The sequence below is a fragment of the Pyxicephalus adspersus genome, chromosome 4 (assembly GCF_032062135.1).
Source record: "Pyxicephalus adspersus chromosome 4, UCB_Pads_2.0, whole genome shotgun sequence".
Classification (NCBI taxonomy): Eukaryota; Metazoa; Chordata; class Amphibia; order Anura; family Pyxicephalidae; genus Pyxicephalus; species Pyxicephalus adspersus.
The window spans coordinates 19535866-19558815 of NC_092861.1; the positions used below are offsets into that span (position 1 = coordinate 19535866).

The following is a 22950-nucleotide window of genomic DNA, read 5'->3' on the forward strand; positions in this document are numbered from 1 at the left end:
TTAACATTAAAGCCTCGTCCTATTTTCTACACATATTTTATTCCTTTCAGGGAATGAGTTAAGGGGTTTTATGTACCCCTGTACTCATTCCCAGGGTGAGGTGGTGGAGATCTGGGAGTCTCCTTATTAAAGGGGGCTTCCAGATTCCAAGGACTAAAAACTGCGAAAAACTTTTTTAAAAGCCCCCATTGTTTTCAATTGAAACTTTCATAAAAAGCTTAAAAATGTTTGTAAAAGCCTCCATTGAGTTCAATGGGAGCGTTTTCTCGCGTTTATCCTGCGTTTTATATTTTTTAAACGTTGCAAGCAACGTTTAGGATAAAGCTCATAAACGTGCCTGAAGGAAACGTCCTGGTGTGGATTAGCCCATTGGAATGCATAGGGACTTCAAACATGGGCTTTAAAAGCCTCAGGTTAAACGCTGGGGTAACAGTCCGTGTAGACTAAGCCTAAAAAAAATATTTGCCATTTATTTTTTCATACTTTGGACCATATAAAAAGATGTCTGTATTTTGCTGAGACCTGCCAAGTCTTTCTCTCAATAGAATTGTAGGGCCAATAATGACTTGGCTATGCTCCTCTAACCATTCTCTATATGTCCCAATAAATCTGGAAATCTGTCCAAATAAATTATGGGGGAAATGTGACATTTTATAAAGTATAAGCTTTATTAATCAAAAAAGACTGGGATCTTTATCGTTCTATCCAGTGCTGTGTCATCAACATCAGTTATTAGAAATGGAATCCAGTGGGACCTCCTCATATTCCATACAAAATAGTGCAAGGTTTGCTCAGCTTTAGTACTCGGTATAGGTCAAAACAAAGAAATGTACATATTTGTCTTCAGCTGAATATTATTTCTTAAAGAGTATTTAGAATCATTGGTACGGTTTGCTAATCATCGGTGAAATAATGCACACTCTTGGGGCATACATGTTCCTAAAACATGCTTAATGCCTGACATTATTTGTTGTTTGTCACACAATCCCTCTGTTTCTTGATTCTCAAACAATCAGCAGTGCTGAACCTGCTCCCCTCCCTCCTGTGTTATTAATTACTAATATTTCCAAGTTGGCAAGAAGCCAAACTTCCACAAATTGGGGACTAAAAATGTAATGTCTGCAAAAACTTACAGCCCCTACAGGCTGTATATGATGAATTCTTCATTGTTTATGTTTGACTGTTTGCCAGGAAAGTTGGGGGGAGCAAGAGTATCTCCCACTCTCTCTAGGAGTGGATTATAGTCTACCTAATTATACAAGCTAAATCAGTGTTTTTTAACCAGGGCTCCATAGAAGCCTAGGGTTCCTCCAGAGGTTGCTAGAGGTTCCTTGAACAATGAGCAATTTGTGCCCCTTAGGTCGGTTTTGGTGACACCAATAATCTTTTTGGCTATCTGTAAGGGTGACATTCTTCCTACTGACCACTATGTTAATATACTGTGAGCTGTGGATATTGTAGGTAAAGAAGAGGTTCCCTGAAACCTCCGTTATTCTCAAGGGTTCCCTTATTATTATGAACACAGGTCTTCAGGAAACCTCTTCTATAATAATATCTGAGCTAGAGGGAGGCAGGTTCAGAGCTGAGCCCTATGAGAGAGACAAACGTCCCATTTGCAGTTTCGCTATAAAAGCTGTTCCAATCTTCCTCACCAAGATAAGGATCCTTACTTTGAAAGCTTGCACAAGCTATAACACCAAGATAAGTTTCCTTATTTTCGAAGTAACAGTTATTTTCAGTTACATCCTATAATGTTTAAAAACTACAGCCACATGACTAATGTAATAGACCTTTACTATCGTTTTAGCCTTGTTAGGTGGATTGTTAGAAAAAGAAACCTATAAAATATATACAGTAAGGGAAAGAAGTTTTTGATCCCCTGCTGATTTTGTATGTTTGCCCTCTGACAAGGAATTGACCAGTCTATAATTGTAATGGTAGGTTTATTATAGGTGTGAGAGAGAGAATAACAACAAAAGAACACTCAAAAACACAGTCAGAGCTGGATGTGCGTTGTAATGAGTGAAATAAGTATTTGATCCCCTATCAACCAGTGTGGGGACTGGCCAGGCCTCTCCAGGACCTTCATGTGCTTTTTTTTGAGCCACTTCTTTGTTGCCTTGGCTGTGTGTTTTGGGTCAGTGTCATGCTGGAATACTCATCCACGACCCATTTTCAGTGCCCTGCCTGAGGGAAGGAGGTACTCGCCCTAGATTTGACGGTACATGGCCCAATCCATTGTCTCTTCAATGCGGTGAAGGTGTCCTGTCCCCTTAGCAGAAAAACACCCCCAAAGCATAATGTCTCCACCTCCATGTTTGACAGTGGGGATGGTGTTCTTGGGGTCAAAGGCAGCATTCCTCCTCCTCCTCCAAACACGGCGAGTTGAGTTGATGTCAAAAAGCTCAATTTTGGTCTCATCTGACCAAAACACTTTCACCCAGTCCTCCTCTGGATCATTCAGATGTTCATTGGCAAATTGCAGACGGGCCTGTACATGTGCTGTCTTGAGCAAGGGGACCTTGCGGGCTCTGCAAGATTTCAGGACTTCACGGAGCACTATGTTACTAATTGTTTTCTTGGTAACTATGGTCCCAGCTGCTCTGAGATCATTGACAAGTTCCTTCCGTGTAGTTCTGGGCTGCTTCATCACTGATCATTGCAACTCCACGAGAGGAGATCTTGCTTGGAGCCCCAGACTGAGGGAGATTGACAGTTATTTTGTGTTTCTTCCATTTGCAAAATATCGCGCCAACTGTTGTCTCCTTCCCACCAGCTGCCTGGCGATAGTCTTGTAGCCCAGTCCAGCCTTGTGTAGGTCTACAATCTTGTCACTGACATCCTTGGACAGCTCTTTGGTCTTGGCCATGGTGGCTAGTTTGGAAAATTATTGATTGATTGTTTCTTTAGACAGGTGTCTTTTATACAGGTACTGTAACAAGCTTGGATTAGGAGCGCTTCTTTACAGAGGGTGCTCCTAATCTCAGCTCGTTACATGCATACAGTGAAGACACCTGGGAGCCTGAAATCTTGCTGGTTGATAGGGGATCAAAAACTTATTTTACTCATTCACTTATTCTGTCTCTCACAGCTACAATAAACCTACCATTACAATTATAGTCTGGTCATTTCGTTATCAAAGGGCAAACGTACAAATACAGCAGGGGATCAAATACTTCTTTCCCTCACTGTATGCTGCTATAGCTGATTTCCTACTTGAGATGCCAGTTATATGTTTACTTTTCCAGCTAGATGTGCCTGCTTGTGCTGTGATAAGTTATAAATCATACTGTACCATGCCTACATGTGGTTCAGTGGCTTGCATTTCCGGAGCTCCCAGATGTCCTAAAGGTTCATGTTTGTTCTTATCTATAGTTTGCTAATGTGCAAACCAATACAGTTTGGGGGGCAGTAGGGTTGTATCCGGTGCCCCCAAATCTTACTTTCTAGGTTCTAAAGCGGCTGTAGTGGGCATGTTAGCAAAAAAGTATTTTTGATGCCTTCCACAAAATATTTGATTTAATTTCTAATACCTGAACAAGCTTAGGAATGGCCTAACCTACTGGGGATTCAGCACATTCTTGTTCATTGATGTGTAGGTATATTTAGTTCATATTATTTGCAAATAGCTTTAAAGCAGAGGGTCGAGATTGTGTGCTTTGATAATAGCACGGCAGAAAAACAAAGAAAGCAACCCTTTAATGTTGATTTAAGGCTGATTGCCAATTGCATTGATGTAAATTACTTCCTCTTTAGCTTGAGATCTAGCACCATGGTGAATATAATTGTTGACTGTGAGTTTTTAATGAACACCTCCGTGAAAGGAACCTCTATTTTCTCCCTTTATTTCCAGCTCTTATATTCAGGATCTTGAATTCCTTGGTGAAGGAAGGAGACATTTTCTTCAGGGGTCGGTGGTTTTATTTTGAGGAGCTCAGATGTCACAGAAATGAAAGCAATATATTTGTTTGGCTTTGGTCCAGTGCTTCTTTTTTCCCTGTGCTTTTTTAACAAAGCACACCACATTTGCCATTTCACTGAATTTCTATTTTTGTAGGCTCCTCTATAATTAAATAGCTGCAGTATTTCATTTTCCTCTTCACATCTCATTTGGTAATATCATTCATTGCAGCTGTTATAAAGAGTCTATCTGGGAGTTCTTATTCTGCTCTTAAAGTGGTTCTTGCATCATTCCTAAAAAATACCTTGAGAAATATGGTGCAGCATTTATCAGGATCTGCACTGGATGCAATTGGTATTTTTAGCATCAATTCGAATTTAAAGTGGCTCTGTTTTTGTTCAGAAGCAAACCGCAGTTAGAGAAGATAGTTAGAAAGCTGAGCAATCCCTTGGCATTTTTGTGATTATATAGGGATGATAAACCCCACGTCCTGCCCAAATTTCATAGCTCTCAACCGGTAATCTTAGGCCTCTTTCATACTTGTGGTCAAAAACCCAGGGGTTAGCCACTGACAACCTCTGTGCAGGTGCTGTATTTTTTACTGTCATCCGCAGCATTTGACAACCACTTTGTGATGAGGATGAGGCTGTTCCTCCAGAGCAAGAAAATCAACTGCATTGACAAAAGCAAATTGTCTCTTTCAGGAACCACACAACAATCAACCACAGAAGTACAAAGGTGTGCACAAAATGGTTCACAATTGCTCCCTTCAGTCTATTGGGAACGGATCGAGCATGGTTGAGTCTGCAGGGAAAAACTGTAGTCAACCCCAAGTCTGAGATGACCCTTTCTTTCTGTCCAGCTTTCCACCTTAACTGTCCTTTTTTCCCCGGTCTGACCTCCTAAAAAATAAGTTACTATTTACCCACCAATTTTAAGTTCCACAGGAAGATGAGAGATTAGACATATTTGCTATAGTGTACAGTGTTTAGTATCACTATGATGTTTCAAGATGCTGAAAATCAGCAATACCGTTAAAGCATCTAAAATCTAAACTCTAATGCAAACAAATACCATGGGAACACCAGAGTTGGGAATGGGTCTTGAAGGCAAAGTATTCTGTATTTTAAATTCTCATTGAACAGTTAACTCAATGTGATTTTCAAGTTTATTTTTTGAGAAATATAGGTTTGTTAATTAGGCTCTAGGGGCAGGGTATATTAGCTACCACAATGACTTCTAAGCAGCTGTTGAGAAAATATATTAGCCAAATAAGAAAAGCATTCGACACGTATTGCTGTCTATTTTTATTACCAGCCCAAGCTTTTGACAACCGAAACAATAGACATGATTTGTCAGTATTCCATGCTTTCTCTTCACCAAGTATGTGCCATTATTAAACCTAGGCTTCCATGTGATCAGCTGCTGATATAAAGCTAGCGTGAGGCCTATTGAGACACATAATCTTGAGGATTGTCATGAATCTCTCAACAGTCAATCATCTGTTTTTTAAGCTTTATTTCAAGAAAGATCCTTCTATTTGCACATGCAGAGCTTAACAAGTCTAAGGCTACATACACACTTTAGGCTTTTGTTGTTGAAAAAGATCTTTCACATACAGTGCCATTCTGCTCTATGGAGGGGGGAGAAGGAGCGAGTGGCACCCCGCTGCACTCTCTCCCCTTCACTTGTGGTATGGTCGTTAATTATACGTGGATCCATGAAGGGCGTCGGACAGCCTCTGTACGCATGTCAAATTCTGATCCAATACCAGCCTTGAAACGATAATCGGAGGAGAATCATCTGACGTTTGTACGTAGCCTAAGAATGCTTAATGTTTACTCATTATTTTTTCCACACATTCTGGACAGAATTTTTTAGTTAGGAAGTTAATTTGTGAAGATGTTTGTGGTGACTAGATTGACCTATTTTGTTGAGACTTAGCAAGAAGTTTATACAGACCTTTACAGACACTTATTTAGGCTTTCTTTTAAGCCGAAGCCACTTGTCCTAGTTCTGTCGCAGGGCACCATTACTTTCCTCTTTCTTCTCTTCTTGAATTGGATCTTCAGCCATTTTGATTGGCCTGGACAGGTTGACATAATTCCTGCCCAAAAGTTCATGCACTCCCAACAAGTGCAAGGAAAGTTGGGATTGACAGGTATCCCCGGCACCAAAAGCTGAGGTGTGTGTGCAGCTGGGTGGCAATTGGGCAGGTAAGAACAGTTATTGCAGGGTCATTGTCTCTCCCTTGCTGCAAAAAACACCTGCCTAAACACCAGTTGTTCAAAGTGAAACTTTGGTTCCACTTTATACACTTTTTTACCCTTGGTCTGCTCTGCCTCCAGCAGTGGAAGTCCCGTGTGAGCTAATAGTAGTTGTAGATCACAAATGGCTGTAGGTTAACTTGTGACAGTGGTTTTTCACCTAGTGCTACTCATTACATCTCTGCCTAGAGGAATTGGAGGGGGGGGTTACTGACCGAAGGTTTTCAAGCTTACTAAGTTTCCCTGTTAACAGTCCTTTGACATCAGTCTTCTGGGGTCTTCTAAGAATCTTGGAGACCAGTTCCTTGACACCGGTCACTGGCCCTGGTGCAGAAGAAAGAATTTCCAATAATATAGAAAAATTATTTAAAGCCTTATTCATTGTATCTCACAGGCTAAGTAATAATATAGCGATGTGCTTATTTTATTTTTAAGGTCTCCTTAAAAAAATAAAAAAGGAATATTATCTTCAGCTATTAAACATCAACATGTTTCTGATGTACAAAATTGAATACTATATACAATATTATTAAATCAGCTGTACTTATTTTACCTTTTTGTTTCCAGTAACACTTTTTTTTTCCTATATCCGCTCAACATTTTCCTGCTGAAAGCCTCCTCTTGTAAAATCTTATTATAAAGTGATAATGAACAAAGCTATTAATAAAAAATATTGGCATACCTGAAGCAACAGAAGACTGATGTTAAATTCTGGTCTTTGTCTGAACCTTCCACATGACTTTAACAAAAGTTAACAAGGTCTTTAAAAAGTTATTTAGAAAAAGCGAGATCAATTTGGAGCTGAACAGTAAATCGGTTTTCATGGGTTTTTTTGGTAATTATAGATTCTGCTGTATAAATGACGTATTATAAAGACTCTTTTTAAAAAGATAGCAATGAGTTACTAATCTGAAAGTCAATGCATTAATAATTTCATTTATAGCAATCCTTTAATCCCAATCAATATGCCTAACAATATACATTATTGCCCTGCAGTCTGCTTGCGTAATATATCTAGGTAGAGGTTTCAATGTGCTGTAATAGTGTCAGTGCAATAAAATGGCAGCCCCTTTCCAGTTATGGTGCTACCACATTTTAGAATGTGCAGTGGAGGTGAGAATTTCGAATCCTACCACCCAGGGAGATTTGTTGACAGCACAGCACCTTCATGTGTAATGTCTACTGAGCAATATTCAGAGCCAACCTTTTGGTGTTCTATTATATCTCCAAATACCATTTCTGCACTTACCCTTACCCTTATGTGTTACCCTTCTAAAATTGGATGAACGACATCCAGATAATGCAACCTGATATTAAAGGAAATGTTAAGAGGACCACAATTTTTTTGTGGAAGGTTTTTTTAACTACTGAATTGACGTTTGTAGCCCTGAATTCTGCTTTAATGGGTTGATTTACATTCTTGTAATACCCTACAGAAGCTTGCTGTAAAGATTTTATGTTTCTTTGAGAATAAATTGCATTGAGGTCCCTTCCAATTGTATGCTGCTTCCACACCTTTTAGATTGTAAGCTCATTCAAACAGGGTCCTCTCCTCCTTTTGTGTCACTGAGTTTGTCTGTCATTTGCAACTCCTATTCAATGTACTGTGCTGTGTAATATCGCTATATAAATACTATTTAATAATATTAATAATATAGACTAATAATGAGCTATATAAATGTGTGTGATCTCACTGTAGTTCTGTAGGGTGGATTACATACCCTGTGACATGCTGCAGTATCTTACTCTGAGAGATCTTCCAGCCTGTCACTTATCACATAACAAGTCAGACAAACTAGCAGTACGGCATTGTGCAGCAACGGTAGAGTGTAAGTTCCGCTTGATTCCTGCAGTGGGGTTCACTTGGTGCGAGAAACCAATGTGCCTAAAAAAGAGCTTAAAAATCAAGAAACCAGAGTTCACTCAGCTGAAGTTACAAAAACATATAATGGTTTCTGTTTGTTGGAAACCTTTAAAGAGTTAGCACAAAAATGTAAAAGTATGTTATAAAACGGTTTCAACCAAGGGTTGCCAAGTACATTTAACAGTCTGCCTGCATATCATAAAAAGACAGATACAGGAAACGCTTTACTAATTTCTTCTAAGCCTGCTCACATGTGCAAATGTTGCTTTAACATACATATATGGTGCCAGCATTGGCACTGACATGTTTTCTGACAGAGAAAGTGCCAGTTTGTAAATTTGCTTCCAACGCGCTTTTTGTTTTTGGAGAGTTCTATTTATATCTGCATTGTGTTTGATGATCTTCCATCTTTCCCATCATTTAAATTAACAGAAGTATGAAGTATCTGAAACAGGAAGAAGTATGTCCGCCAGACACATAATTTGGTTTGCATAATGTATGATGATAGAATGACCCACCATTACTTTGAACTAAGAACAATGTCTTTCCATCTCTCCAATGCGGATCTAGCTGCCTATTATTTCAGTGTAATTTCCACATATAGAGTGTTTAATAATTGAAATTCACACCTGAAACTTTTCTACTGAGGTAACTCTGCTCAAAGGATTCTGTAGGCTTGGCCTTGGCAGTGCCCTTCATTAATAACCTATTTAAATGCACGCTGTGCATGCAGAACAAGCAAATGGAATTAATTAGGTCTTTCAATGTGGAACTATTTTCCCATTTTTAAATCGGCAAATGAGTTAGTGAAGTGTTTCAGTTTAAAAGTTTTCTTTTATTTCCAATCTGGTCTACTGCGCTGGTGGCTTTTGTTTTTCCAAGTGAAAAAGGTCAGAACAACATAATTCACACCTATAGTAACATTGTCTTCTGTACCAGGACCTACAAAACTTGGCTGGAAGTGTTTACTTTTTCCATAAGATGATTCACTTCTAGTGTACGGACCCAGAACTGTCCTCCAACATTTGTGGGTATTATCCAAACCTCTGCTTTATGCAACTGCCCAAAATGTTAGGAAAGAGAAATAAAAAAAAAAACAAGATTACTTGTACGTTTATTGCCCTTATCAGCCAATCAAATTCTCCCTAACATATTTCCTTACGTAGAGTGTTTCAACTAAGTTTGTCCAGCTTGTTTACTTCCATATATGTCTCTCTCTTTCTTCTCTCTTCTCTCTCATATCAAAATGGCACTCGCCATGGCACTGGTCCAAGACTCTTGCATTTCAGTTCTGTAACCCTTGTGATTATATTCAGCATTTAACACTTCCAGTAATGTCCCCCAAAACATGTGGCAGTGACCCCTAAAGCACTAAAGGACTCAGCAACTAAGTAGGGGTTGGAGTAAGGAATTGCACCATACAGAGGATAACACTAGCAATACTGCCCTAATACAGCTACGGACACCTTACGTATGTCTACTCTCACTTCTTCTCCATAATATAAAGGAGAGGTTGTTCTTTAGTTCAGAAGGGGTAAACTCAGGCAGGGCTGACAACACTGACCCACACTTTAATATCTCTCCCTTCCTCAGTACTCCAGCTCCTACGTCCTAAAGGTACTTGTCCCCACTTCTCTGGAAAAAAGTGAAGGTACAGTAAAAGGAGCTACGTAGTAAGCCACATTTCCAGGCTGAAACCACCCAATATGCATACTGATGTGTTTTTTTTTTTTAATAATCTGGGATTGTTTTTCCATTTTTTTTTTCCAGAAGAAGCACAAGACGAGGCAAAATACTTTTCCTCATGACACCAGATGCTGTGGCATGTAGTGTGTTGCATCACGTTGCACTGCATTCATGCAGAAATGCAGCCCAACTCAGTAACTATGAATAGGGCCTGTGTGTGTGTATGTATGTATATGTGTATATATATATATATATATATGTGTATATAATATATATATTCCGATCTTTAGGCTTGGAGGCTGCAAGGCGTAAGCCACTGGCCAGCAAGACTTTGTTGGATCCTTTTCTTACTACTTTTACTGTCCCCACTGACAAATTTTTTTCTTCAACAATGTAAAGCTGTAACATTTCTGTATATATCTATCCAAATGTCCATTTATGATAAAATAGTTTGTACATGTACCAGATGTGGGTGTATGTTGTCTTGGGTATCATGACATTTTTTGGCTCTTCAGAAGTAGAACAGAATACCTATCCCATCCAACTGCGTGTTTAGTTACTGAAAATACATCTCTAGTGGTCATTTTGGTACATCTGTCCCTGTGATAATTTGGATGACATATTTCTTTTGATTGCCAAAATATTTATTTGTAACATTCTGTAGTAAACAGATGAGGGTGGGGGCAGATTGCAGATTTTCCAGTTTTACAAAAACTATTGTTGTATTCTTTTGTTTTTGGATTGGCTTTTGTCAGCATCAACTAATATGTTTGCATCTTTTCTAATAAAGAAAAAAAAGTATATTGTTTAATAAATGAATGGTTTGGTTTTCTTTTTTTTTCTTTCAGTGTGTTGATGCAATCTGTACGCTGTTATTAGAGCACTCAATGCTGCTGACATCACTGAAGCTGTTCATAGAAAGCCATGATGCAACTCTACAAACAAAAGCATTGGAGCTTTTATCTTCAGTTGCCAAGGTATGAATTTCTAGCATATATAACCCATCTGTCCTTAATGCCTTTTATTGATGAACTGCACTATGTTATACCTTCATGCACAGCCTGGGCCTGAGGTCCATAGGGTTCTATGGTGATGGAGGATTTATTAATGGACTTACCTGGGTACTTGGGGGCATCACAAGGGGTCTACACTGCTCTCCTCCTGTCATTTGCAACCCTTATTTAATGTACAGTGCCGCGTATTATTTTGGTGCTATATAAATTCCGTTTATTAATAATAATAATTATAATAATAATAATAATACACTGCAGTGTTGGTGTTATCCTTGAAAAAAAGGGGTTTCCGTTTCATCTCTACTGTGTCCAAAAATATTTTTTTTGCTAGAGGGGGCTTTAAAGGATCCATAGTAGTCTTTCAATTTGCCAAGATCTTGCCACCTTTACTAATATGTTGTATCACAGGCCATCCTGCCTGTTCTTCCGCATTGAAGTTGCAGCAACTGTAAGCTTTTGACATGCTTAGTAACACATTGTGCTATGCTAACAAAAGGAAAGAACAGGTATAGAAAGGGGGGGTACATGGTTTACAGATCACACAGAAATAATGTATATGGTGTGTTCCAAAAAAAAAAAGACTCCCAATTTACAAGATAAAGGAAAATATTATTATATTATCAATATTGGTATAGAATTTATGCTCTTGTTTTTATAAAAAGCTGGAGTTAAATTTTAAAGAAGTGTTAGTGGAGCTTTACCAGGAGGAGGGATGTGATTTCGTTTTCAAGAGGCATAAGTTATTTAATGCTCCTGTTTTACATGCTCTTCAATTCTTTATGTTTCTTAGAATCTGTAAGATGTATGTAGGCACAGCCTATGAGTCATTAGCTTTTATTTACCGCAATAATTATACTCATTGATTGAAGACACCTGCATTCCTTCACTTGTTGACGCATCTCTGTGTTTGTGATTAAACCAGCCTGAGACCGTTACATAAGTTAGGATTTGAGGACTTTTAATAAACTTGCGCAGGCAGAACACATTCAATTCTGCTTGTAGAAAAACACACACATTTGCTCTTTTTTCTGCTTTGCAATATGGGAAAACTTTGGCAATCATTTCTATTTATCACACAAGTACAAAAGCACCAAATTTGACAGTTTATGGCCTAACAGCAGATCAGTATTACATATTGCAGTGGTTAGCACTCCAGCCTGTTCTTCCCATGTTTGCACGGATTTTCTCTGGACACTCAACTTTCATCCAACTTATCAAAGGCATTTTTGTAGGTTAATTCTCTTTCACCCAAAAAATTGCCATTAGACTATGTTGGGAACAATACATTGTGAGCTCCTCTAAAGGACAGCTAAGTGACTTGACTATATACTTGGCAAAGCATTGTGTATTATGTCAGTGGATGTTGCTGTTTTCCATGAAAATGTATCTAAAGCTAAACTAGTTTTAATTAAGACCCCTGGTTAATGTTGTTTGTTCCTGTCCATTGATTCTTTTAGTCAGACTTCCAATTGATGTTTGGACAGAATATCAAAATTTGCTTTGCTTATTTTGTGTTTTTTTTATTCATTGGTTATTTATTTTTTATTGGTTATTTTATTAATTGGTTAACTACCAAAATCAAAACCACTTTTGTGTTATGGCTGATACATCTAATAGGTAATTTTTTAATCAGTAGTAATTCAGATAGCTTATTGAACAACTAGATCAGGGGTGTCCAAACTTTTTGCAAAGAGGACCATATATGTTGAAGTGAAAATGTGGGCGTGGCCCGTGCGGGTCCTGCATAGCTTACACCCACTATATTGATGTAGGGGATTCCCTGTGTACACATGGGGACTCCCGTCCAGCCAAATATGCCCACCCAGTAGCGGACTGATAATTGCAAGGCAGTTGCTCAACTGTAATGAAATATAAAATAGCTTTTTTGTACGCATTCTATTCTATGCTGGTCAACAGTGCTGGCGGGATATTATTAATAATATGACAGAGGCTGCTGGCCGGTAGAAATCTGAACACGGGCCACAATTGGTCCCTGGGCTGGACTTTGGACATGCCTGAACTAGATAGTACATTACATCGTTATTTTTGGTATACACTTCATAAATAACAGAGAAAGTAAATTACATTATGTATATAGATAGTACATTAAATTGTTATATTTGGTATACACTTCATAAATAACAGAAAAAGTAAATTACATTATATATACCTAGCGATAAACTGTTGTGCCTAGAACAGAGGTCCACATTGGAAGATTTCTTCTCCTTTTCTGTCGCTGTGACAACTCTAAAATATAAGTTTGCACTTAAAAGTAGAATTTTAGTTCCACTTTAAGTTTCCATAATCCATAAGGTCATTATTGCAGAAAGGGACGGATGATGTCTTCTTCTGCAATAATGTGTCTTACCTATCTGATTGCCTTGGGTTTCTTTAGTCAATGCTGCTGCAATTTACCAGCATCTGCATTGGTAATCCAGGCCTCTCTTCCATGTGCTGGGGATGAATAAACTCTTGCATGATAGTCAAGTCATCCCGGCACGGCAAATCAAGATGGCCAAAGAATGTCTGAAGGAGAAAGAAGAGAAGAAATATGGCTGCGTTCTGCAAAGGAATGTGGATAGATAAATTGTGCAGATTTAATTCCGCTTTAAAGAAATACCTGTTGATTCTGCCATTAAGGTTTCTTGTTTTGAAGGCATTTCTAGGTATAGAGTGCCAACAGACTCCTACAATGCTACACATTCTCATGCCGGGGACTTCCCATGGCACATATTGCATTCCCATGGTCATGCCATTTTCACTAATAGGATACTGGTCCTTGAGTATGAAGACAAAAAATGATTGAAAGGGGTCAACAACACAAGTCTATTTATAAATGTTTTCACTCAACAAGTCACCCATCTTTTACCCAAAATTTTCATACAGAGATTTCTAAGTGAATCCTATATAAAAAAAAAGGGTACTTTTTATGTAAAACTTTGGTGAAAATATTTAAAGCAAAATGCCACTAAGATTCATACAAGGATACAATAGATACAAAAACTGTATTTTCTAAAATCATACAGATGTCAAATGTTTATAATACAGAAATTATGTCGTCCACTTGTGTTTACAGCAATCCAAAAGCTATACATTGCTGTTCTTTGAAATGCATACACTGCGAAATACATTTTCAACGCATCATTTATTATTCAGTAAAATGAGAGAATCGGGTAAAGGTCAGAATACAGTTGCAAGGCTCTGTGTAGTTCACCCTCCTCCATAAAAGTCACATCTTGTGTATGGTGTCTCGTTATATATTGCTGCCTGGATCTAGCAAGCATTACATGTGGTTGGTGAAGCAATCTCTGATGTTCTGCAATATCTCTGCCCTGCATGTGATATAAAAGCTGCAGCTTTACTTCCATAGCCCAGAACCCAGCTCCCAAGCCGAGCTGTGAATCCACTGGCATTTATTGTTAGCTGATGTATAGTGCGTCTGAGCCTGCACTCCCCCTCATTTATCCTGTCTTTAGGATCATGTTTTGCACATCTATATGCTCAAATTGATGTGAAATATAGAGTGCTTTGCCCGTGAAGACAGCAGCCTGCCTTTATCTTCTGCCTGGCTCTGAGTTTATTGTACTCACCTGCCAGCAGACTCCTCTCCTCCTCTGTTTTTATTTTATTTATCACAAGGTTTTTGCAAACCATAATTTAAGCAGCTCTTGTTTGAAATAAAATTTTAGTTTGCTACAGGAAGACATGCTTAATAATATTAGTGTTATATGTGAACTCATCACACAGCATAACCTCAGTGCAGACTGACAGAACAACCCCATTTTTGTGATAAAACCCTTTGGAGCCATTTATAGAAATTGTCATTTTATTTTCCTTTCGCTCACAAGACTGCATGCTGCTGATGTTTTGCAAATATATTACAGTTCTCTGCACTGAAATAAAACTAAATAGAAAAAAAATAGAGGGTTACTGGTTTAATAAATAACTGTACTTTCATATAAAGGTTTGGTATTACTCCTGGCTAACCCTGCTGATTAAAAGTATCTTGCCAATCTCTACTGCAGATGAATACTGGATTCAGTGAAAGCTTCCTCTTCTCTGTCTGCATCTGCTCAGTCAATCTTTGTAGACTTCTGTGGGCCATATATTGAAAATATCCTGTATCCTTGATTCACGAAGAAGTCTATAGGGATCATCTACACGGACATGGCCAACAGAAAGGAGATTTTGGCCATAGGATTTGAATATTGTAACAGACCATGGCCATTACATATGCTGTATCACAATATTCTAAAGCAGATTAAAAAAAAAGTGGTATGTAGCCAAAACATTCTTTTAATTTAGGGATAGTTTTTATCCCTTTCAGTGCCAACAGTTTTCCAATTATATGCAATAGCAGAAATGAGCTTATGTTATTATATTTATAATATTCTCCTAGATTGTAAGCTCTTCGGGACAGATACATAGAATATGTTCAGCTGCTGGGAAGCTTTGCAAGGCATGAGCTATTTAAAAAGTATGTATATAAATGCTTTTTGGTGGCAGGGTCCTCTCAATCAAAATTATACATTTTGCACAGAAAGACATATTTAAAGTTTTTTTGTTTTTTGGTGTGGGTAGTAGCAAATTCCATAGGGATCCAGTTTAAAAAAAACATGTACTATGGAAAGAATAAAATACAGCAGTGCAAATGTGCCCCTCATTATGATGGTTGGTTCTGGTTCCATCAATCTAATATTTATACTAATCATTGTTTCAGAGTATGCGCTACTAAAAGTTATCTAAATACCAGTCACTGTTGATCCAGGGAACATACGATTGCCTCATGGAATCAGGAAGGAAATTTTTTTTCCCCAGCTGAAGCAAATTGTTCCAGGGATTTTTTGCCTTCCCCTGGACCAACTATGTCCATAGGGTTTTATATCTGGGATATGTTTATTGCCCTATTGGTTGAACTTGATGGACTTGTGTCTTTTTTCAACCTAACCTACTATGTAACTATGTAAAAGAAAGACATTATTTTGCAGTATTCGGTATAGCTGACTATTATTAGATATAATTAAAAACAAGCCGTTTACTCTTTAGTCTTTGAAGAAGTAATTCCTAACATAAAAATAATCTGGCAATTTTAAATAAAACCTTAGAGCTGGATTTTGATTGCAACCTAGGCATTAATAGAAACATTGCTTGTCAATTGAAATGCAGCAGGAATGATTTCGATAAATACACAGGACAAAGGAAATGTTTTTGACTTCTGAACATAGGAAAATAGTCTGGTTTAGAGTGGAAAATGTGTTAAATACAATGCACAATGACCATTTTGAATGTAGTTTTTTATCAAAGTTTTTTTTTTTTTAAAGATTCATTTTTAAAGAAGATTGCAGTTTAAAGCCCAGACAGCTTTTAAGGGTCTAGATATAAACAATTTGCATTGAGAATTTGTTCATCAAAGTGCTGGTGTATTCTTGTTTATTCCTTCTGTGAGAATAAAGAAGGTTGAATATACATTGTCCGTCTGTAGGGGCAGTGTTATGATCTGGGGTTGGTTCAATTGGTCTGGTTCCGCAAAATCATGCCCAAAAAGCTGATCACCTAAATATACTGAATGACCAAGTTTTTCCATCAATAGATTTTATCTTCTCTCAGAGAACAGGCATATTCCAAGATGACAATGCCAGGATTCATTGAAAGAGTGGTTCAGGGAGCATGTGAAAGAGTGGTTCAGGGAGCATGAGACATCACTTCTTTTTACATGGATTGGCCACCAGAGTTTGCAAAGCTTAACCACATTATTAATCTTTGGAATGTGCTGGAGCCCAGTGGTCAGACCCTCCCATCTTCAATACCTGATCTTGGTGAAATATGAATACAAACCTAGTCAGACAAAACAATGTGATATTGCATAGGCTATTTTGCCATTCAGTGTATATACTCTCTAAAACCACAAGCCAATAGGAATGCTTCCGCCATATACCTAACCAATATTTACATTAGTTACCATTTTTAACCCCCTAACCGCTAAGCCCGTAATTTCTCGCACTAAATATTTTTGCTCTTTTGGACAACCCCATATTTTTTCGCCTACACTAAAATCCCCACTTACCTGGTCCCGCTGTGCTAATCCAGCGTCGGTTCCGTGTTCCAGCGTCGACAGTGGTGTCACGTGACCGGGTTCCCTGGAGTGCAGATGGCAGGCAGCCAGAACTCAGGCAGGAGAAGCAGCCTCAGCAGCCGGCGGGCCAGATGGACAACTTCAGCGGGCCGTATTCGTCCCGCGGGCCGTAGTTTGAGGACCCCTGGATTAGGCTGTTATTATTGCTTGAAAGGCTAACTGCAGCAAAAAACCTTTTTCAGAGGGCCCTTTTATTATTTTTTTTAATATTATCATATAGTTAAACTTTTTCCTAAGTCTTCACATCGTCACATAACATGCTGGATTATTTTCCATATCAATCCACACCAAGCAATAATATATTCTTAGGAGGGATGCCATGGAGGCAGACCCATGATGCCCTGTAATATTAGCATCATCTCAGCTTCCACATAGGTCGTGGTCATTATTTAACTAAGAATAAGGACATATTGTAGCCACAAAAAGGACTCCAGGAGACAGCATAGGACTGATGGTCGGCAATATCTGAGTTGCTTTTTTTTTTTTTTTTTATTATTTTTACAAATCTACTAGAGGCCGATGTTCATTTAGAACAATTTTGTCTGAAGTTGGGCTTTACACTATAGCTGTCTGTATAAAATGTTAACTCCCCTGCAACTTTGGCATCATGAAATCTTGGTACCGCCAAAGCCTTGATATATTGGATTTTTATAGAAAAGAAACCCAGAAAAAGAACCTTTCTTTTTTCCCTCTACTACACCAAACCAATCCTTGTTGGTAATGAAAGAGCAAATAGCACGAGGTATAGGGAATCATAGGCTATCGATTCAGCAACATTGTGCTAGCACAGCTCAGGCCGTAGCTGTGTGTAGAGTAGCGTGCCACTTGCTGATACCATGTATTATTTAGCCATTTGTTAGGGGAGGCTGACAGCTTTATGGATGCCTATAGTTAAAAAGGATGTTGTGGAAGTGCTGATACTGAAAATTGTGCCTTTTCTCTCGTTCCCGCAGAAATATGTGCGAGAGTCTGTTGGATATTAATGTACTTCTCAGGTGGGCACACATGCACCCTCCGAATATTGTCCCTCCACCACCTTCTGTTTACCAGTTTCTGCAGTTATCCTGTCCGTACCATCATTTAAAATATGAACATGGCTTCCTGGAATATTCAGATACACATCTGCAATGCCTTCCTAAGAAGGCTTTAACTGTAGAGCATAATTAGCTTGTATAGGCTCTTGTGTGCTGAGTATTTTCATTACATGCTGACCTTTTCTTTGCAGTGTTTTTTTTCAGACCTTTGTAAAGCACATTTTCTTTTTTTCCTTTTCCTTGTAGCAATTTCCTGTTGTTTTTTTTCTGGCGCCAATAAAAAAAAGCTACTCGGCACAGTTTTCATACTAGTTAAAAGGGTTTAGTTACTACCCTGCTCAGTATTCTGATTCTACATAAACGTTTGGTCATTTTTTATTGGTTGGCATCCAATGGCTTCCAACTCAATATGCATGGAGTGACCATCTGAAACAATTACTATCCATATAATATTTTTTTCCTCTGGCTTTAAGTCACGGTTATATAATTTGTTACTTCAATAAACATATAATACCTAGGAACCAATAATGATGGTAATAAAACAAGTCAATAGTCCTAGGGAGCTAGGATAATACATTTGATAGGACGCTTAGGACAATAACATTGTCTTATGTACATCAGTACATACGATTTCTCAAGGAACATTAGCTTTGCCTGCCTCCCCTGATTTTCCTACTGGCAATTATCCACAGAGGAGACATTTAAGTATATTTAAGAACAACAGGCTACTAAGTTACAAGCAGGAGCTTTGATGCATTCCCTGCGTTCATTGCCCCCCAAAGGTTAAAATCACACACACTGAACTGGAGTGTAACACAAGCCTGGCCAGGTGGTAAATGGTGCCCAGGGGGACTGTGAAATAGCATGGATATTATACGTCTTGCACTTTCATTAGCTCCTATTGCTAGCATCTGACAGATTGGCGTGTATTTTTATCTAATAGCGAATGTTGCGCTGCTACTTTGTAAATTTTCACAGTCTGACAGCTCTTTATTCTTGGTGCTGAAATTCACTCAGCTCTCATTTCTTTTGTTAGAGACATATTAATAATTAAACACTCTTGCAAATAGCAGCCTAGCTCATAGAACTTGGTGATGGAATTTCCCCAGATACTGTGTGCTGTATGGCTGCATATCTGGCTGTATGGATACCAGGCTTGCTGTCTGCCTATCTGTATAAAAACAGCACAGTGTAAACACAACAATATACCATGTAAATTAAAGGGAATGTGAAAGCCAAATGTCCATGTTTTAGCATTTCCCTCGTACTGCAAAAGGTACCTTCCTGCTTTTCTTGCAGTTAGAAATCAGATAATTGTTTCTGCCTGACACTCTAAAATAATTTGTCTGTGCTTTTCCTGTCCATTAAATCTTAGTGATTGACAGGACAGCAGTACCAGAAGCTCCTATTCCATAAATAGGAATGGGGTGCTCAGCTCTAGCTTCCAATTGCCCCTCATTTATAAGGACTTTCCATGTTTTGGAAAACAATGTCAATTCCATCAGTTGTTCCACTATTTGATTTAAGGGACGACGGGAAGCATCATTCATAATGAATGGCACCAGAACCACAGAGCTGAGGCATAGTCTACAGGCACACACATACGTAGGGTTCCTGCCAATGGACATAATCTTTCTTACTTGCTTTCATTGGCAGATGAGTGCTATACACACAATGCCCTTACTGTTCTATGGAGAAAGGAGAGGAAATGATGGGCCTGATTTATGAAAGCTCTCCAAGGCTGGAGAGAATACACTTTTAGAAGGGATTTCCTATTAATATGTTGCTATTTGCTATCAAACGCTTTGAATCCTGGACAAGATCTATCTCAGGTTTGCTGGATCACCCAGCTTCACTGATGAAAGTTTATTCTCTCCAGCCTTGGAGAGTTTTCATAAATCAGGGCTGATGGGTGAGGACACTCAGCTTTGCTCTCCTCCACTGACAAAGCTGTTGTTCCAGATCAACATTTATTGTTCTGCTGTGGTGAACTGATAAATGATATATGGTGACCACTGTACACATGTTGGATTCTCGCCCAATATGAGCACAGCCGTCCATGTTGTTAGAGTGTACGCAGCCATACTGAAGGGTTTGTGTTGACAATGTAGGAATTGTGTTGCTCTAGGCCACTGTAAATTTTTTTAATTTGCCTAATGAATAAAATATGTATTTCTGTGCACTTATCAGGTCATAGTGGATCCAGGAGCTAAACATTGTTCAAGAATGTTAAGTGTTCCTGTTATTTTTTTATCTTCAGAATTAGAAAACATTGTTAACATTAAACAATTTACATGACAGAAATGAGTACTGGCATTTTTCTAAACCACTAAATTAAAGAGGAGACATAAAATATAATCTAGCTTACATATCCTTGAATATAGTTTTGGCCTTTTCACTTTATTCATGTTATTAGGTGCCAGTAACACATTGTCTGTAAGTGAGTGACAACGGTCCCTTGTACTGTATCAATGCAGCAGTGTTGTCACGCTAAGACAGGAAATGTTTTAGAATGTATATCTTGTCCTCATCTCCGTAAAATGGGCTTTGTAGTTTATGGAGGTAACCTGGGCAGGACCATTGGACTTTTTGATATGAAGCTCTGAAGTGCATAGATTTCAGTGGTAAATTTACCAGGCTAAGATCAAAAGGCAGCAAATATGAGAAAATCTCTGTTCAGGTTTACAAACATTCTAAAAATCTTTTTACGCATTAAACTGTAATCTTTCTAAAAAATAAAATCAGGACAATTACTTTTATAATGGATGAATGCTATATGCAAAATGATCGTTGGTCTTGACCAAGGGCAGGTCATGCCTGCCAACCTACCTTCAGTTTAAGGTGTGACTCGGTGTGAAATCCGCATATTTGGTTGTTTTTATCTGTAAGCCGTTTTGAGGTTTGTGAACAGTATATATATGTTTTCATATCTGGCATTTTCACTTATTTTGAAGTGAAAACATTGTTTGACCTACTTGTTATGTAAATGCACCTTGGTATTGTTTATGTTGAAATATAAAATTTACTTCTAAGGTTTATTGATTGATTTTCTTAGAGGTTAATTGCCATGTCACACTAGTACCTTGTTCTGTGGCGAGCAGTGGTTTATATATTGTTTAAAGTGGACCTGAAGTGAAAAGTTAAGATTTACAATGTTATGAGAAACCTTTCGAAATGAGATTTAGCTGCTTGCTGGAGGGAAATTTGTAGTGTATGCATCTTCCCTTTTTTCATTAACTCTATGGATCTGTAAATTATGAATTACATTTGCTGCTTCTTCAATATTTTTTTCACACATTATCAGATTACCAGTCATCAAGGGGACAGGCGTCAAAACAAAGTCTGGTCTCTACTAAGATGGCCTCCTCAACACAGAAGAACCGTGTAGACCAGCCTTTCTCAAGAAGGATTCCTCCTGAGGTTGCTAGGGTTTACTCAAATTGTGGATAATTGATCTCAAATATCACAATGCCTACATAATTGTGGAGACAGCTGTATGACTAAGTGAGAAAGAAAAAGTGGGCATATGGAAAGTCACAGATTACAAACTCATGTTTAACATAATACCAGGGGGTCAATATCAAGCAAGCAGTATGCACACCGTGTAGTTTGCTCCACTGTTCCCCAGAAATATCTAATCTTGGGACAGCTCCACAGTATATGAAAAAAATCAGCTTCCAATACGCCACATTTCAAATATTTGAAAGGAGCTCAGTGGAGAAATGTAGGCATAATGTAAAATTGTGATGGTCATTTCCCTATACATAGCAGATGGTAACACTGACCTACATCCAATAATGTGTCGGATGGCATTCTGTCTGGGAACTGTTTAGACTATCTACACAAACTAGATTGTCTGATTGCATAGTCTAGATCAGTGGTACCCAACCTTTTGCAGGTCGCAGACCACCAAATGCACAGGGGGCCGTGTGTGTCTTAAATGGGAAGAAACTTCCCCCCACAGTGATGTCATGATGCCAGAACCCTCTAACTCTCCCATCGCAGGCTCAGACCAAAGACACAACCTGCCCACCTCCCTGAGCATGCGATGGCTCCGAGAGACATGGTCCGTGGTCTGCCCGGTTGTGCCCCCCCAAAGCAGGGTCCTTCTCCTGACCCCGCTGGTGGGTGCACCGGCCAGAGCCACAGCCCACCTGTCAGATGGCAGTAGTCCACTAGTGGGCCACAGACCCGGGGTTAGGGACCTTTGGTCCAGGTTAATCCAAAAGGTTAGGTAAACGTTTGACATCGCTTTCCTAGCTGGGTTAGGTAAAGAAAACATCCTATCTTATGGATTTATCCAATCCCTGAATGAAAAATTTCTAATAAATTCCAATACATAAGAGCCTAAATGTAGGTAAGCAAAAAGGTTGATTTCTCAAAAAGGGGAACAAAGTAGCAATTGCTGAGTGTGAAATCATTTTTTGGGTCAAACATTTAACACAAGATTTATTTTTCATGGCTCGAGATTCCCCTTCATCCTCCTCAATGGGTTCCCTAAAAATTCAGACGTTTAGGTTTTGCATAAAGGGAGAAACAGGGAAGCGCATAAATAAGTTACTTTGTAATATAAAATACTTTAATAGTTAGTTTTTTTCCTAAAATTCCTATGCCTGCAATGTACATTTAAAATTTTGTATTGTCTTCCCTGTCTATATAATTTATGTCTACAGGCATTCATTAGTTTGTAAACAATATTTTACAGCAATATATGTGTCTGATTTGTGAAAACTGTCTCTTTTGCTGTTCTCTGAGAATTAGTTTACAAATGTCCACCTAGGCATGTGCAGAAAACATAGATGTAGGCAAGTAGCATCCACACTTTCAAGTAGGGAAATACAAATCTTAGTGCGTGTCAGTCAAAGCAAAAAAAAAAAAAAAATACAGGTAATTATAACAATGCTTATATACTTAATTAAATTTTTTTTTTTTTTTTTGCATTGGGATTTTTTAAAACTTTCTAAAACAACTTTGCCTTCTTAACTGAACAGACATACCCACGTAGATATACTCACTCACCTTAATAGGCCATCACCACTGACAAAATAATAC

General features: G+C 38.4%; 1 protein-coding gene across 1 annotated transcript in view; it reads left to right on the forward strand.

The window, feature by feature from the left end:
- Nucleotides 1–22950, forward strand: part of NBAS (NBAS subunit of NRZ tethering complex) — a 412001-nt gene that overhangs the window by 379794 nt on the left and 9257 nt on the right. The window contains exon 51 of the mRNA XM_072407518.1: nucleotides 10567–10695. Within this exon, the coding sequence (XP_072263619.1) occupies nucleotides 10567–10695 (129 nt within the window). The remainder of the gene's footprint in view (nucleotides 1–10566; nucleotides 10696–22950) is intronic.